At 33.4% G+C, this 17317-nt stretch overlaps 1 protein-coding gene across 1 annotated transcript in view; it reads right to left on the bottom strand.

Annotated features, from left to right (window-relative positions):
* NCKAP1 (NCK associated protein 1) overlaps positions 1–17317 on the bottom strand; it is a 109534-nt gene that overhangs the window by 26246 nt on the left and 65971 nt on the right. The window contains exons 16-23 of the mRNA XM_042949337.1: positions 15157–15302; positions 13081–13213; positions 9666–9785; positions 8873–9012; positions 7917–8048; positions 5179–5397; positions 4851–4981; positions 4475–4572 (exon numbers count right to left, since the gene is read on the bottom strand). Coding sequence (XP_042805271.1) covers positions 4475–4572; positions 4851–4981; positions 5179–5397; positions 7917–8048; positions 8873–9012; positions 9666–9785; positions 13081–13213; positions 15157–15302 — 1119 coding nt within the window. The remainder of the gene's footprint in view (positions 1–4474; positions 4573–4850; positions 4982–5178; positions 5398–7916; positions 8049–8872; positions 9013–9665; positions 9786–13080; positions 13214–15156; positions 15303–17317) is intronic.

The following is a 17317-nucleotide window of genomic DNA, read 5'->3' on the forward strand; positions in this document are numbered from 1 at the left end:
GATTTCACTTATATGTAGAATTTAAGACACAAAACAAATGGGGACGGGGAAAAAAAGAGAGAGACAAAGAAAGAAACAGACTCTTAACTACAGAGAACAAACTGATGGTTATCAGAGGGGAGGTGGGTGGGAGGATAGGGTTAAATGGGTAATGGGCATTAATGAGTGCACTTGTGATGAGCACAGGGTGTTGTATGTTAAGTGTTGAATCACTAAATTGTATACCTGAACTAGTATTACACTGTATGTTAACTGGAATTTAAATAAAAACTTAAAATCACAAAAATAAAATGTTAAAATCAAAAGTTTTAGAAATACAATGGTTAGTATCCTAAACTATCTTTGTTTTGGACCGTATAGTATTTAATGAGAAACCCAAGCTAATTCACACTCATGCTTCTCAATTATTATCAACCTTAGTTCTTACACAAAAAGTTTCTTTTGTCTAGGTTTGTGACTTAAGCTGAATATTGTCAAATATTTAAATGAGAAGTCAGCCAAGAAACAACACTCTTGAGTCAGAAAATTCAATAGCATTAAAAAAAAATCAACACTATTTACACTCTCATCAAAACTTTAAATTTTAATAATATTCAAGAAAAGAAATAGTCACCCAGAATACAACAGAAATGTTAAAACATAAGCTCCTCTCATTTCTTTTTTAAGAATACAGGATGTACTTGACAATATTAATACCTAAGGACAGAGCTAAGAGAGTTAAGTTCATAAATAAAGTATTAGTAAAAGATTATGACAAAATCTGCACTCAAAAAAGATCTGGGGGCACCTGGGTGGCTGAGTCAGATAAGCCTCTGACTCTTGATCTTGGCTCAGGTCATGATATTATGGTTCATGAGATCAATCCCCTCATAGGGGCTCTGTGCTGACAGTACACAGAGGCTCTCCCCCTATCTTTCTGCTCCTCCCCTGCTTGCACACATGTTCTCTCTCTCAAAATAAATAAACATTTTAAAAAAAGATATAGAAATAATAGTATCTAACAAGATAAATTTTTAAAAGACAAACAATAAAGCAACACTTAACTCTAAAGAAAAAAATACAAAATCAAGGATGTGGAGAGCCATGGTTCAAGGTCAACATATGAAAAAAAGAAAATTTATGATTGTAAGTTAACATGAAAATATTATGTTATAGGTACCAAATGTGTCAAAGCAATCTTAAATTGTACTAGTAAGTGTAGTGTCCACAATGGATAAGTGTACCTTTACTAATCAGATCTCTAGCTGAAGTTTATTCTCAGTTCAAGGCACTATTTTCTAAGAATGACACAAACAATTAAGATAGAATTTGTATAAAAGACAGAGAGATTAAACATGAATATATTTCACATGGCGAAGAGAAAGGCAATACACTACTAAAGTTTTTAAATATGTGAAGGGTGATCTTGTTAAACGCAATCTCTGCCTCTTGACATTAGAATGAAGACCAATCAGGGGTGCCTGAGTGGCTCAGTTGGTGGACTGTCCCACTCTTGATTTTGGCTCAGGTCATATCTTATGGTTCATGGGTTTGAGCCCCGTGTCAGGCTCTGTGCTGGCAGCATAGAGCCTGCTTGGGATTCATATTCATTCATTCATTCTCTCTCTCTCTCTCTCTCTCTCTCTCTCTCTCTCCCTCCCTCCCTCCCTCCCTCCCTCCCTCCCTCTCTCCCTCTCTGCCCCTCCCCTGCTCTTTTCCTCTCTCAAAAATAAATAAGCATAAAAAAAAAAAAAAGAATGAAGACACATCAAAAAATCACTACTCAGATATTTACTCAACATAACTAGAGATATGCAGTAACTGAAGAGACTGCCTCATTTTCAAAAACACCAGATCATCCTCCTAGAGAAATGTAGTGTACCTTCCTGCATTAGATAAGTGTGGGTTAGAGGACTGCTTAGATCTCTTTCATTTCTAAAAACAGCATAGCACAGGACTAGTATAAGGTCTAGGGCTAGACTGACTATGTAGGTTCAAAGTTCAAAGTTTAGTTTCACGATTTTCAAGCATGTGAGCCCAGAGAAGGTACTTGGTAGTTCTTGATCTTACTTTTTTAATTTGTAAAATAGGGGTAATACCACCAGTTTTATGTAAGGAGCTTAGAAAAGTCCTGGAACAAAGCAAAGGGTGAAAAAAGCTACCTATTTTTATTTTTGCATCCAACAGATACTTAGCAAGTACCTTCTATGTGTGGACACTGATTTAGCAAAGTTTTAAGAGGGTTTATAACTAAGTTTTTATTCTTTTTTTTTTTTAACGTTTATTTATTTTTGAGACAGAGAGAGACAGAGCATGAACGGGGGAGGGGCAGAGAGAGAGGGAGACACAGAATCTGAAACAGGCTCCAGGCTCTGAGCCATCAGCCCAGAGCCCGATGCGGGGCTCGAACTCACTGACCGCGAGATCGTGACCTGAGCCGAAGTCGGACGCCCAACCGACTGAGCCACCCAGGCGCCCCCTAAGTTTTTATTCTTGTGACAGTGACATAAATACATGACGTGAAAGGTCACAATATGATACACAAAAAGGTGAATAAAAAGAATAAAAAGTGATGCTTGCTGTTTTTAAAAGTGTGGTCAAGAAAGGATATTCTGAGAAGGCAACATTTGAAAAATACACAAATATTATGAGAAGACAATACTTCAGTGAAAAGTATTTTGAGGTAACAACAAGCAGGCCAACCAGGCTGGAAGAGTTAAGAAGGTAAGAAAAGCAAAAAGGCCAGTTCCTATAGGGGCCTTCCAGTACTGTTAAGGACATCAAATCCCCTTGAACTCTCATAAATACAGACGCAGAGACCTAAATAAGCCAATCTGTACCACTACATGACAATATTCTATCCACCACATTAAATAGCAAAGAAGCACCCAAAATACTTAATAATTCCAGAAGTACCTATTATTTAGTCTGAAATAAAAAATAGCTGGCAAAAGTGAAATTTTCTTGAATTCAAGGAAAAGAATATCTTGCCATAATTCTTCTATTATCTCATACTGAAAAGAATACAAGAAAGTGAACTGAAGATGAGAAATCTGTTACCTAAAAAATAACAGAATAGAAAGGAGATGATGTATTTACAGGGGAACGAATCTAATAAACAAGAACGATATTACTTGTGAAGAACTAAAACTGTCATTGCAAGGTTTAGCATTTAAAACTATATAAAGTATACAGTGTGTGTATTTAAAACCCACATATAAAAGTTGACTTTTATAAAAGAATTGCAGAACGTTCTTAGAGGATAATGAACATGAAAAATACCAAGTAATAATTACTCAGTGCTTATTGTGGATGAAGAACTATGCTCAGTAGCTAAGCATTTGATATGTATCATATAACTCTTTCAAAGTAAAAGCTTAGTGAGTTTAAACTTTGCTCAAAGTCAAAGCTCATAAGTGAGAGGACTGAAATTCAGGTCTTAAAAGCTTGAGTTCTTAACCACTGGGTAATACCACGTCTCCTTTTAGTCACAGACTTACATATTTTATTCATTCAGCAAAATATTTTTTACCTTGCAGGAATTGACTTATCCTATATAACTGCTAAGTTTTCAGTAAATTGGATTACCACATTTAGACCTCAGTGCTCTATGTAAATGCAAGCTACTTATCAATGCTACCTACCATATTCTTAAATTAAAAATGCAAGGCGCAAGTAATCACCAAAAAATTTCACAAAGGGCACAATTTAAAATATGCCTCTTGTATTCTGTTAAGTTATAAAGTTTTGGTGGTTCAAATTCAAATTCTTTCAAAAACTAGATAGTTATATACAGACTCATTCAATATAAATCACCTTAGAGCTGGGATATTTCTAAAAGACTTTAAAAAAGTCATTTAAAAGGCTGTTGCTTCAGCCCTTTTACATCTTAACAAAATGTTAAGCATTCTAAAGAAATTTTTTATCTACCTTAAAGGGTGTAAGATAATTTAAAAGATTACTTAGTAATAAAAAAACAATGAGCCCAGGGGCACCTGGCTGGCTCAGCTGGCAGAGCATGCAAATCTTGATCTCAGAGTCTGTTGAACCAGTCCCACATGTGGCATAGAGATTACTTTAAAAAAAACCAACAACAACCCAGTGAGCCTAATAATGTTTGCAACATAAACTGTGGGAAATAATACATTCAAACTACAAATTTAAACAAATGACTTTGGCTGGAATTTTGAACAGTCCTTCAAAGAAAAGCATTATGGTACTATAGAATCAAGACTTGAGCAAACATCAAGAAATCTGACTTTCAATCTCTCTTAGCAAGTCATTTCACCTCTCTAGGCTTTCAGTTTTTTCATCCATAAAAGAGAGAGTATTAAATGACAATGCAATTGAAAGGCCATCGTAGCTCTATAATTTCATTTACATGAGAATTTTCATGTTGGGTTAAGGTAATTAACAAAATAGACTTGTTCATATTCTTGAAATGTTTTTTCAGGAATCAATGTTTCAAAGCTAAAACTGATAAAGACTGTATTACCTTAAGTTCAGCAACTTGTGATGAGATATGCCACATAAGGCTCTCACTTAGGAACTTCATACCGTATGGGCCTAGTAGTTCTGATAACGACCTCATTTCTGAAAGGAAATGTAATTAATTTTACACTCTGAAAGAGCAAATACTTTAAGAAAATGAATATTAACATTTTGGAATGTTCCATCATAGAAGCAAATTATTAATGCAAAAATCTCTAGTCTCTAGAATCAAAAGGAACACAAATGCAAAGGTAAGTCTAAGATATAATGTATGATTATGCACTGAATGAACGTAACTGAATGAAAATAGTTTTAACAATGAAAAGCCAAAAGAATCAAGGTTTCTTCACTCCATTAAACATGTCATAGGTTTTATTCACCTGATATGTCAGAATATTCCTCTGCATTGAATGTTAATTCATTTTCTGTAGGTAAGTTCACAAATGCTTTCATTGCAGGGAAATAAGCTATATGACCATTGCTGACTTGTCTTAACAAAGTTTCCAAATACCTAGGAAGAAAAAGTAAATTTATAACCAGGAGAAATTAATTCAAAGTTTATGGTATTATTCAAATTATGGTATACATTCCTGCATTAAGATGACTGATGACACAAATGAGCACTTACTGATAAAAAAAATAACTTTCCTAAGCATTTCACCACAAAGAAACTTTGTATCAATCCAAATTTCTAAATGTGCTCCTTACCAATTTGTGTATAGACTTGTAATGGTTGGTTCTCCATGACTGTCTAAATGTTGTGTTTGCTGAAGAAGAACATTATTAAACACTCTTGTAATATCAATTTGCACATAGTTTTCTATCGACTGTAGTACAGTCATGTATGCTCTTACACTTGTTAGAAGCTCTGATGGTTTTGCAATTTCCTGTGTGGCTTGATTATACATAGTCATTCCAACAATTGACCTGGGTAAGGGAGGGAATAAGAAATGAACTTTTCCATTTATGTACATAGGCCATTCAACCTACTGATCTCTAATATTAAGTATGCAATAAAATTAATTTTAACATACTAATTGTTACAAAGTAATGAAATTATTATCTTCCCAAGAAACCACCTTAAAAAAGAATGAACACCCAAAAGCTACAATAAGGTAGAATTAGGATTTTAAAAATTCTAAGGACATCAATAATAACAATGAATTAAGGATAAAGAGGGTCTTAAAAAATTCCTTTAATAGGACTCACTGTCTCTAGCAAGCACACTGGACTATTTAATCCATAGCTCAAACTCATCTGGCACAGTTATGTGCTAGTATTTTTTTAGGCTTTATATCAATCACCCTCATGTTTAAAACCCTGCAATGTAACAAAAATAAATAAAAACATTTAAAAATTTTTTAAAAATAAAAAAATAAAAAAAATAAAACCCTGCAATGTAGTTACTACCACCACCACTTCACAGATAAAAAGAAACTAAGGCTCAGAACTGAAGTCAACTGAATACAGTCACTTTGTTTGGAAGTAGTGTGCCTAGGCTTTGAACCCACAACTGCCTTAGTGCTGCCCCTCAACAAAATGCATGACAGTTAAAACAAGGCAACAAACAAAACTTTATTGTTCTTTAATCGTTCACAGCACGTGAAACACAGTTCTGTTAGGTTTATATCCCAATAAACTATAAAAGCCTAAAAAGAAACACAGATTTTGAAAATACTTTCCCTTCTGATCTTTTCCTACATTAGCCACCCCTATTTTACCATCTTTAAAACTTCTTGAGCATTGGATTTATAAAGATCTTAGACTTGTATTTGTAAGGATAAATCCTTAAAGACAATGACAAACCCCATCAATAGACAACAATCCCAGAAAACAAGGATTCAAGGCAATAATTGCTATCCTTGTATATAACCCCTAAAGTCCTAAGATTGTGCTCAAGTGATCAGTAAAACCCAACCAACACAGCTATTTGTTTTGGCAAAAAAATCTTTCCCCGTAAACAAGTTTACAGCTTTGCCTTGATCCTGATCACTAAGTGGATGTTTTGTTACAAGAACATGTTTCTCTGTGGAGAACATACTTACAGAAGGAAAACAAGGGAGCTGAAAAGTGAGCTCTATCTTCCACCCACAACTCTACCACCCCGCTGACTAGAGAATAATAAATACCAGAAGCTGTAATGTCCCTTTCGTCTAAATACTATTCTGGGTTTCACTGTGAGGCTGCCTACGTTACTAATTTAGGATAGCAAAAGACAGTCTTTGTTTAACACCTGACTAGGCAAGTGATGACTTAACACACAATTTAGTGCCCACTTATACATTCTCCTATTTTGTTCTCTAATTGTTAAAGTCTTCTCACAAACTATAGCTCTCAGCTTTATACTGTTTTATTACTACTCACAGAACTTAACACACTGTGAAGCACATGGCGCAGATACTACTTGTTAATGACTACAAACCTTTGAAAAAAATCTTTGGCTAAATTTTGGTTTATAAAGTGTTTTAAGGCCTTCAGGAAAAACTACTCAAATTAATCAATATTTTCTTTAACAAGTATGTAACTTTAAAAACATATATAAGACTTATAAAACTCTAATTAAGATTGAGTGCCTCAAGAGTCTAGAATTCTACTGGCCTAACAGCATACATTTGAATTCAGAAAAAACAAGAGTTGGGGCGCCTGGGTAGCTCAGTCAGTTAAGTGTCCGACTTCGGCTCAGGTCATGATCTTGCAGTTTATAAGTTCAAGCCCCGCATGGGGCTCTGTAGTAAAAGCTCAGAGCCTAGAGCCTGCTTCGGATTCTGTGTCTCCCTCTCTCTCTGCCCCTCCCCCACTCATGTTCTGTCTATTTCTCTGTCTCAAAAATAAACAAATGTTAAAAGAAATTTTTTAAAAAGATTAAAAAAAAAAAAGAAAAAACAAGTGTTTATCTACTCCTGATATTTTCAAACATTTGACTAGACCAACTATAAGATATGTAGTTAGCATCACAACTCAGTACATATATACATATACATAGCAAAGAGTTTCATGAAGCAACATTTATATTTACTACATACAGTGCACTGGTTCTTTATTGTTCGTTTGTTTATTCTTCCTTGTTTCTTTTCCTTCCCCTCCCTCTTCTTTCTTTAAATGTTGACTACAACAACCTTCTACACTGATTTCATGACACTACTTGGTTGCTACCTACCAGCTGAAATACACAGATTTGCTCCAGTCTTCTCATTTTGTTTATACAAAAGCTAAGGCTCACAGAGATTAACTGCTTTGTCCAATGTTACAACTAGTTAATAACAAGTATGAGACAAGAATCTGCATAACATAATTCCCAGTTCACTATTCTTTATACTTCCCCATTCGTTATTCTTGATACTACATCAGTTCTAATACTTTTCCTCATAAAAGGAAACACCATATACATATGAAGACTATAACAAACCCATCAGCTGAACCAACAAAAAGTTCATATTCTCTCTTACTTAGTAAAGCGGATTTCCAGATGAGACGTCAAATATTCTCGTGGGGTAAAGGTATGTTCCCAAACTACCATGTTTGGTACATAATTTATAGAGAAACACAACTCAGAAAGTGCAGTGTGCAATTTATCAAGGCTGAAAAAATATTAATAGTAAATAAAATGTTAAACATTTCATCACAGCAATACAAAATTAATTTTATAAATATATCAGACCTTATTTGAGAATTACAATTGCAGAATTCAATATTTTTCTTCCCTAAACTGACAAGTTCAAAATCTTTAAAAATATTACAAACATATGAGAGCAATTTTCTAAAGATAGCATCATTCATGTTTCTACATTCAGATAATAATGACTTTACTGATTTTATAGACAAGAAAGTTTATTACATGCTCATAAAGACAATCATTTCCAAATCTTGCTATATCTTTGGTATTGGAGGAAGAAAATAGTCTACAAAATGGCAAATAGCTTGTTCAACATAAAAAAGCAAAGTAGTAGGAAATCTACTTTAAACAAATATTGATTCATTATTGCCCACCAATGCCTACCCTCTAAACAAACACATGGCCCTTAATAATATCTAGTCTGATATATCCACTTTAAAAATGATATATGTTCTAATATGACAACATGCCAAAATAAAGTCTCAGATTATTAGATTTTAAATAAATGTAAAATTACTAGACAGATTTCTAGACAGATTCTTGGCCTTTAGTACTCACTATATAAAGACAAATATTACCTATTACATGAATTTTCTTTAAAAATCTAAAATCTGTATTTTGGAAATTAGCACTACCTACTCAAGTTCACAAAGGTAAAATAACAACAACTAATGGCTGAAAAATGAAGAATTTACAATTACTAGCATTCTTTCAGTACTAATGCCATAAAAAAAATGAAAAAATTCTCCTACTCATAACAAAAAGATATAATAAAAATGGATGGCTTACTTGGTCACTACCAGTCTGTTTTTCCTCATACTCTCAACTCCTGGTTTTTCCCTTTCAGGTTCCCCTTTCTTACCAGTCTGTTTTTTTGACTTTTTATTCACTGCTTGACTAATGGTTTTGGCACAATGCTTGGGTAGCAACTAAATTTAAAAAGAAATGAAAATTTACGTGACAATTATTTTGAAAACATATTAACTATTTAAGCAAACCTTAGCTGAATCCATACTATGTAGCACTAAGAACAGAGGTGTAAGTGAGATGTAGATTACCTAGCTAGCTAAAGGAGCTCGCACAACTTGGTAGAAAACAGAAATAGATGAATCTTGTGTGAAGAAAACTTCACAGAGGTTCTATAAAGGCTACAGTTTAAAGGATAAGTAAAAACAAAGTAGGCAAGTAAAGAATGAGAATGTATTACTAGAAGGAAAAAGGTCTATGAAGAATAAACTGTGCGAAGACATGATGTGTTCAGAATTTAATGAGAACTACTAGCTGGTAAAGCATCAAATGCAGGGTGAAGTAGACAGTCTGAGCTAGCAGGAAGGGACTTGAATACAAAGCTAAAAGGTGGATTTTAAAACAGTAAGTAATCCTAAAGATGGGCTAATTTTTAAAAACCTAAAAATGGAGTTTTACAAGAAGAGGTAATGAGATTTACTAAGAGTTTAACACACACACACACACAAACACACACACACACACACACACACACACACACACACACAACTAACAGCTTATTTTCTTGCCTTCATACACAAACATCCTGTCCTTGCGGAAACACGTGAATTTTTACCTGGTCACTGAGAGTACACTGTTCTGTGCAAATATCAGTGATGAGATTTCGAGCTTGTTTGGCCATTTCATCCAAGAACATATTACATAAGGAAAGACTGCGATCTCCAATATGATGTCGCTGTCAAAGCAGAATAATAACAATAATAAAAGTTATAAGAAAGTGGTTTGAATTAAAATACTTTTTAAATAAACATGGAAAATAAAGTCTGTATAGTAAGGAGTGGGAGTAGGGAATGTTACAGATTTTGGGGGGGGGGGGCAAACTAACCTACCATACTGTATTTACACAGTTGACATAAAGTAAGTATTTGGTGATTATACAACTACAATGATTGCGGGAATCTTAAAGGACCAATATTTTCCTTAACACAAAAAACTTAATGTAATTTCCAAGTTTCACAAGGTCCTATGCATCCAGTTCTTAAATATTAAACTATCAAAGAAAGGATGTGAAAGAGATTTAGAGTAATATTTTCTAATCTTAAATTATATATATATATATATATATATATACACACACACACACACACACACACACACACACATATATACATATCTCAACACAATGAATAACTTTGTAGTGTACCAACAGAAAAGAAAAGCTTAAGTATTTAATTAAAATTGTTAGAAATCAAGTCAGTAAAACAAAGAAATTCACAAGGCATTCAACTCTCTAAAATCAAACCCATCAACCCAGAAGAGAAAAAAAAAACCTGTGCATTTTCTAAATACAACAGGGGAAAAAAAGAACATTATATTTACTTTTTAGGAGATTAGATATGTATATGTAAACATACACTCACTCAAATCCATCCATCTCTCTCTACAGGATTCTGTATCTTTTTAGTTTTGGTGGATGTCGCAATAATTTAATAGGGTTTTCTTGTCAACGGTAACTGGAATGTTGAGTATATAATGCTATAAAATTTTGCACTACACGTTTGTAGCACTTTACAAAGAGATAAATTTTTGAAAGTTTACCTTACAGATCTTCCATAATTACATAACGAATGTATAATTTACATATACTTCTATGCTAAAATAATGTAATATACAAGAATATAAAAATACTTAAACACATAATGTAACTGTTCCTAGCTCTCTCATGATACTTTAATGTATTTTATTCTAAATGCCCTTTAAAACTTTAACAGGAAGCCAAACTGAACGGTTTGCATCTCCAGGCCAGATAAAATTAAATATTAGTTCACTTTACTTAAGGAAAGATTTCAAATTATAAACATTTAGGATTTCATTTAAGCAAAATCTGACTTTTGAAAGATGAAACATACCCCTTGCTATCATTTACTCCTGAAAAAAGAACATTAAATTACCACTGCTTCAAATTCACTAGCCTTAATTTAAAATACAAATCTGGTATCACTACTCTCTTCAAGTGGCTCAGAAATGCTGAGACTGGATGGAAAACAAAACAACTAAAGTCTCTTAACATGTCACAGTCTCTCCATGATCTGCTCTCACCCTATTGCTACAGTGCTGAGACAGATTTTAGGAGAACAAGGTCAGAAGCAGAGATACCACGTAAGGACACTGTAACAATAATCCAGGAAAAAAGATATGGCTTTGACAAAGATAAGAAGTAGGCATTTGGATATATATATAAAGGTAGAGCCAAAGGCAGAAAAGGCTTTGAACGATGGCAATGGGTTAACATGTGGAGAATCAATAGTTCTATTCTGGACATGTTACATTTCAGATGGTCACAAATACCTAAACTGCAGCAGAATATACAGAAAATCTAGAACTAAAGGCAAAGGTCTGGGCTGGAGATAAAAATTTGGGAGGCATCAGCAGTATGCTAAGTGAAATTAGCCCAACACAAAAAGACAAATACTACATGGTTCCACCTTTATAAACTACCTAGAATAGGTAAATTCTTAGAGACAGAAAGTAGACTAGAGGATACCAAGGGTTGAGGGATGAGAAATTACTACTTAATGACACCAAGTTTCTGCTTGGAGTGATAAAAGTTTTGCAAATAGGTAGTGGTGACGGTTGCACAACACAGTGAAAGTAATTAATGCCGATGAGTTGCACATTTGAAAATAATTTAAATGGTACATGCTTATATTATAAAGTTAAATGTTTATTAAAAAAATATTTTTATCACAATTTTTTAAAAGGCAAAAGAAAAAAAAAAAAGAATGGGTATAGACTCCAAATTGTTGAAGTTAAATTTAAATGCCTGGCTGAGAAATTTTTACTTTCTCTACATGCAATGGAGAACCACTGAGGATTTTTCAAGAAGGAAAGAAGTACTCTGGTGGCATTGTATCAGGTGATCTTAAAGGCAGAAATACTGAAGACAGGAAAACTATTTAGGAGTATATATGAAGAATATTGCAAATTTGAGCTACAACAGTGACAAAAGCAATGGAAAGTAGAAGACGGATTCAAATTCTTGTTTTATACCAGACAAATAAAACTAAGAGGACTTCATGGGTAATTTAATGGGAGGAATGATGGTGAGGAAAATTAATAATGTATTTTCGGCATAAAGCTTGAAGAAAATATCTATTAAATCTAAAAACTCTATAAAACTATTAAATGTGGTGGTGTTGGTATCCCTGCAGGTAAAAATCCTAAAAGGTGTCCCTGCTGAATTTCCCTCAGGCTAACCTTTCTCAGAGTCAGTTTCCAATGCATTGCTGGAATACAATCTGCAACCTAATGCTTAGAGACATTAATAACGCTACTGCAATTTGTTGGTTTCTCTTCTCCAAGTTTTGTAGTTCTAAGTAAAGGGACTCAACACTAAGTTAAACTATAAAGAAATGGACCATTTAAGTTTAATATATATTCTTACCACATTTACAAAGTGCCATTTCTTCTCTAAAGATTAGAAGAAATACTGAATACATTTTTGATAGATACTTGCTGTCAATAAACTATGGAGTAGTTCAATTATTCAATAACTATGTGTGCCTGTGTGAATGTCTTACAAATACTAGCAAATATTAATTTTGTGTACTACATCTATCATATTAACAAGTCAGTGAAATTCTTCTTTGACATGTTTATGCTTAGTCAGTAATGTGTACATTCAATTTTCAAGTCTTTTCAATAACAGTTTGACAGGAAAAGTAGGCATATAAAATCGATAGCTATATATAACTTTACAATAAATATTAATACCTGACCCACCATTTAATAAATGTAATTCCAAGTGACTTTATAACATGTTCTTAGAAATATGTATGTGTATTTATCCATCTATGCAAATAAACATTAACAGCTTTTTTAATCTATTCAAACATTCTTCTGATTTTGCAGAGATAAAGTAGGTAGGAAGCTAGATTAGGTAATTGTGACTTTGTGAAACCCAGCCAGCTACATATTTGTTCTAGTTTACTCTGCATGCCATACAAATCACAGTACTACTCTGAAATTACCTCTTCTGGACATAGTTCATGTGTGCAACTCATAAAATGAGTGCAAAGCAGTGGAAACGCAATTGAGTATCTTGACTGAGAGGGTAACTCCAAACACTGTTGAAACATCTTCTCAAAAGCACGACTATAAAAACTACACAAGGAAACAAAAATTAGATCACAATTTTTGTAGTTAAAAACTTTAATGATATAGTACTTTATTTAATTGGATTCAAGTAAGTGAAAGTTATCAACTGGTAACCTTTATTACCATAAGAGGAGTAGTTATTTTTCCAAAGAGTATCTTTCATACACCAACAATCATTACAGAGTAACAAAAATATTATTTGTAGTATATTAACAAATTTTAAAATAAACTCAAACAGAAAATAAACCATATCTATGACATATGAATACGACATTCAAATCTCACCTTGCCAAATTTTTATCCAAGCTAAGTCATTATCAATTGCAAGAAACACCATTATTTTATGTACGACTAGGAAAGAAAAACACTGTCAATTAAACAATGACACACCCATCAATTTTAAATTACTTCCAGATTTAGGAGATATTAAACATAAAAGAATATGAGTCTGTAAAATATAGTACATCTTGGAACAGTAAGACAACCAGAAGTAGTGAATATGTCTTTATTTTGGATATAACAGACAAAATAAGAATGTGATAAGAAAAGATGCATAACAATTAATTAAATATGACTACAAATCACAAATTTTAAATACTACTCAAAGTACTTTTACTTCCAAGAAAAGGGAAAAGGACTTTTTAATTGCAGTAGCTTCTTTTACAATAGGAACTTTTCTGTAGTTCAAACATATGTAAACATAAAATGCTCCATTTTCTTTTCAAGTCCAACAATAGTGCAGGGTTCCAAATAATCTTAAAATTTTTGCATATCTAACATATGATATATTGTGTTTCAGTGATATACTGTGTTTCTAGAGTTCCTTTAAGAGATCTCTCATGCCTTCCGTCTGGTGATTTCTATTTCTTCTGCAATACTGCTAATTAAAGCTATCCTAACAAACTGCCAAAATCAGTGTGGACTGAGTTATCTTCCAAAATAAAACCAATGAGAAGCTATTCATAATGACAGCTTTTCAATACATAGAAATGACTATCACTATCCACTGAGATTATCTCAGCATTGTAAAAATAAAGGGACATAATACTGGGTTATTCCAATCAGCTTCCCTACAGGAAAAAAGGCCAAGAAGCAGATATAGAGTTGACACTGCACAACTTTGGTGCCAGAATACTTGAGTTTAAATCCTGATCCCACTGTTTATTAATTTTATCATAATCAAGTGCCCTTATTCATTCAAGCATTTATTAAGTACTTACTATGTTAGACATTAAGAAAATAAAAACATGACCTTACTTCAAGAATCACATTTATGTGGGGAGAAAGGGGGAAAAAAATGTAAACCGCTAAATTTAACTAAAGAGGCTACGATAGGAGCAAAGGAGAACAGAGAACAATGGAGTAGTAGTCACTACATCATCATTATATTAACATCTAATTTAATACAGCAGAGCGAAATTACTTGCTATTTACTTCCCAACATTTGCTCTATTTGACCTTGATTCACAAGTTTTTTTTTCCTTAATCTAATGATGCAAAAGAGGGCCTTAAGGCAATCTGACGTGACAGTTTCTTACAACCTCAAAAAAAATATAAACATAAATTTACAACAGTAAGAGTTCCTCTTATAGAGAATAAAAAAAAAAAGACATAAAATCTCTACTTTGTAAACTTCCTTTTGTTAACAAGTTGTCTGTCAACTATTCCCTTTATAATCTCTTTTTTTAAAGATTTTATTTTTAAGTTATCTCTACACCTAACGTGGGGCTCAAATACACAACCTCAAGATCAAGATTCACATGCTCCAACTGAGCCAGCCAGGCACCCCTATTCCCTTTATTCTTTTTTTTTTTTTTCCTATTCCCTTTATTCTTAAGAGTTTATTACTGAATAGTCTCAAGGACTACACTAATATAAAAACAATCAACAAAGATATATTTGGATACTAAAAATTTCAAATTCTGATTTGAAAAAAAATTACCACATACCAAAATATGGAGAGATCTGATGTTTCCACCAACATTTCCACCAAGGAATCTACCATTTTTGTATGAAAAATTATCGTATTCATCATCTTTCCAAGTTCTCTGTGATCTGCAAGGCTAAGTGAAGCCTTGGAAACACTAGTATATGCCTGTGAAAATACAGCAAAAAACAAAGTTGTTTAAGCATGGACCAATGATTTTAACCTTGACATTCTACAGGGGGGATAAAAACACTATTGAAAATTTTTTTTAATGTTTATTTTGACACTGTATTAATAACATCAACTTTTTAAAATTGTCAACAGTGACTCACACTTGAAATCCCTATTAAAAATTTCTTCAGATAAATTCAAATACTACTTCCAATAAAACAAAATCTAATATATGCGTCATTCATCTTGAACCCCAAAGGAAACTGCAATTACAGTATCAAAAGCATAAAACAGTGAATTGTCAAGTTAACCCTACCAAAAGGTATTTTCAGTCTAGCTTGAAAGAAAGCATATATGGGAAACATTCAGATGAAAATAAGTATGGTACATGTTGATTCATTGAGGTTTTAGACTATACTGAATCATTAAAAACCAGACAACACATTGTACTAATTGATGGATTCTGGAAAAAAACTGAAGATAGTAAAAATTAGTGTAGGTTGGCTAATAAGGTGATATAACTTAACCAAATCCATCAGTATAGGTTTATAGGGAAAGAAACTCAACTATAAAGGTACCAAATCAAAGAACAAAATCCTGTCAGTGGATAGTGGGCATTCCAGAAAGGCAAAGGACAAGAATAGAAGGGGTGTCTACAGAATAAACACTGTTCACTATGGCTACAGTTAAAATGAAAAGAGGAAAAAGAAAATGGTGTCAGAAGAGATTCAATCATATCTTGCAGACCCCTGTATACCATGTTAAAGAATTTAAACCTTTTGGTGACCCAAAGGTTCTGTGTGGTGGTCAATTACTATTTCAGAAAGATTGCTCTATGTAGTGGGGGAGTCGAGAGAAGAACTGGGGGAGAGGTGGACAGAAAAGGACCAGGAGAGGAGGCAGAGATCTATTAGGAGGCAGCGGTACAATAATCCAGACAGGATTATGATGCTCTGATCCACAATGGTGGCAATTTAAAAGAGTTAAGTCTGGGAAATGACTAGATGTGGGCAACTGAAGAATTATGAATGATGGCCAGGGTGCTTGCTTTGGGGAGATACTCCTTCAAGGATCTCATATGTACCTACACATGTTGGATATGCCAAGAATGAAAGACCCAGAGCACTCATTACTCAGGCCATTTCTCAAGACTGTATCTGCAGCTGCCAAATTTGAGGAATGGTAACATCTCCCTCTGAATCAAAGAGTAAGTATGCTTACTGTTAATAAAATGGAGGGCTCATCAAACTCAGTGTTCCTTAACTGTAACACAAACCTACTGTATACATAGTATTCATCTGGTCCCCCCAGCGTGGGTCATGAAAGCAAGTGAGAAAAATGACATATATTTGTTGATGCTCATGGTGCTTCCTGTGCAATGAATAGCTAAGTCCTTTGTCTTTGACCCAGGGGACCCATGTCTTCTGCCAGTTTCCATGAAACATTAAGAGACTAAATAATTATTTTCCTTGTAAATCAGATAAAAATCAAATCTCAGCCCCTACAATGGCAAGGGGTCCATCAAGGATGGTTACCGTTCACTAAGAAAGCAGTTTTATATTTTGTCATTTTTGAGTGGATAAAGAATAATAAGGGCAATATTCTGATGGCAAAGTATACTCAGATATTTATTATAAACTAAGTTTAAATGAAGTTTAATTACCTTTAATCAGCTTTAGAGTAAAAAGAGGAACCACTGTTGTGGCCATGAGGTCACTAAAGACTTCCATTAATTGACACTCATTTAAAAATTCTGAACTAAAGCATCACTGTGAAAATAATTTCAGAGGAAATGGATGGTGACAAAATGATAATTTAAAAGACATTTGAAAAAGAAAATTAAAAAAAAAAGACTCATTTGAAATACTTGCCAACAAGGGATACAGGAGTAATGATGCATAGGGGCACTTGTACCCCAATGTTTACAGCAGCACTCTCAACAATAGCCAAATTGTGGAAAGAGCCTAAATGTCCATCAACTGATGAATGGATGAAGAAACTGTGGTTTATAT

Source organism: Panthera leo, chromosome C1 (assembly GCF_018350215.1).
Source record: "Panthera leo isolate Ple1 chromosome C1, P.leo_Ple1_pat1.1, whole genome shotgun sequence".
In the NCBI taxonomy this organism is placed as follows: Eukaryota; Metazoa; Chordata; class Mammalia; order Carnivora; family Felidae; genus Panthera; species Panthera leo.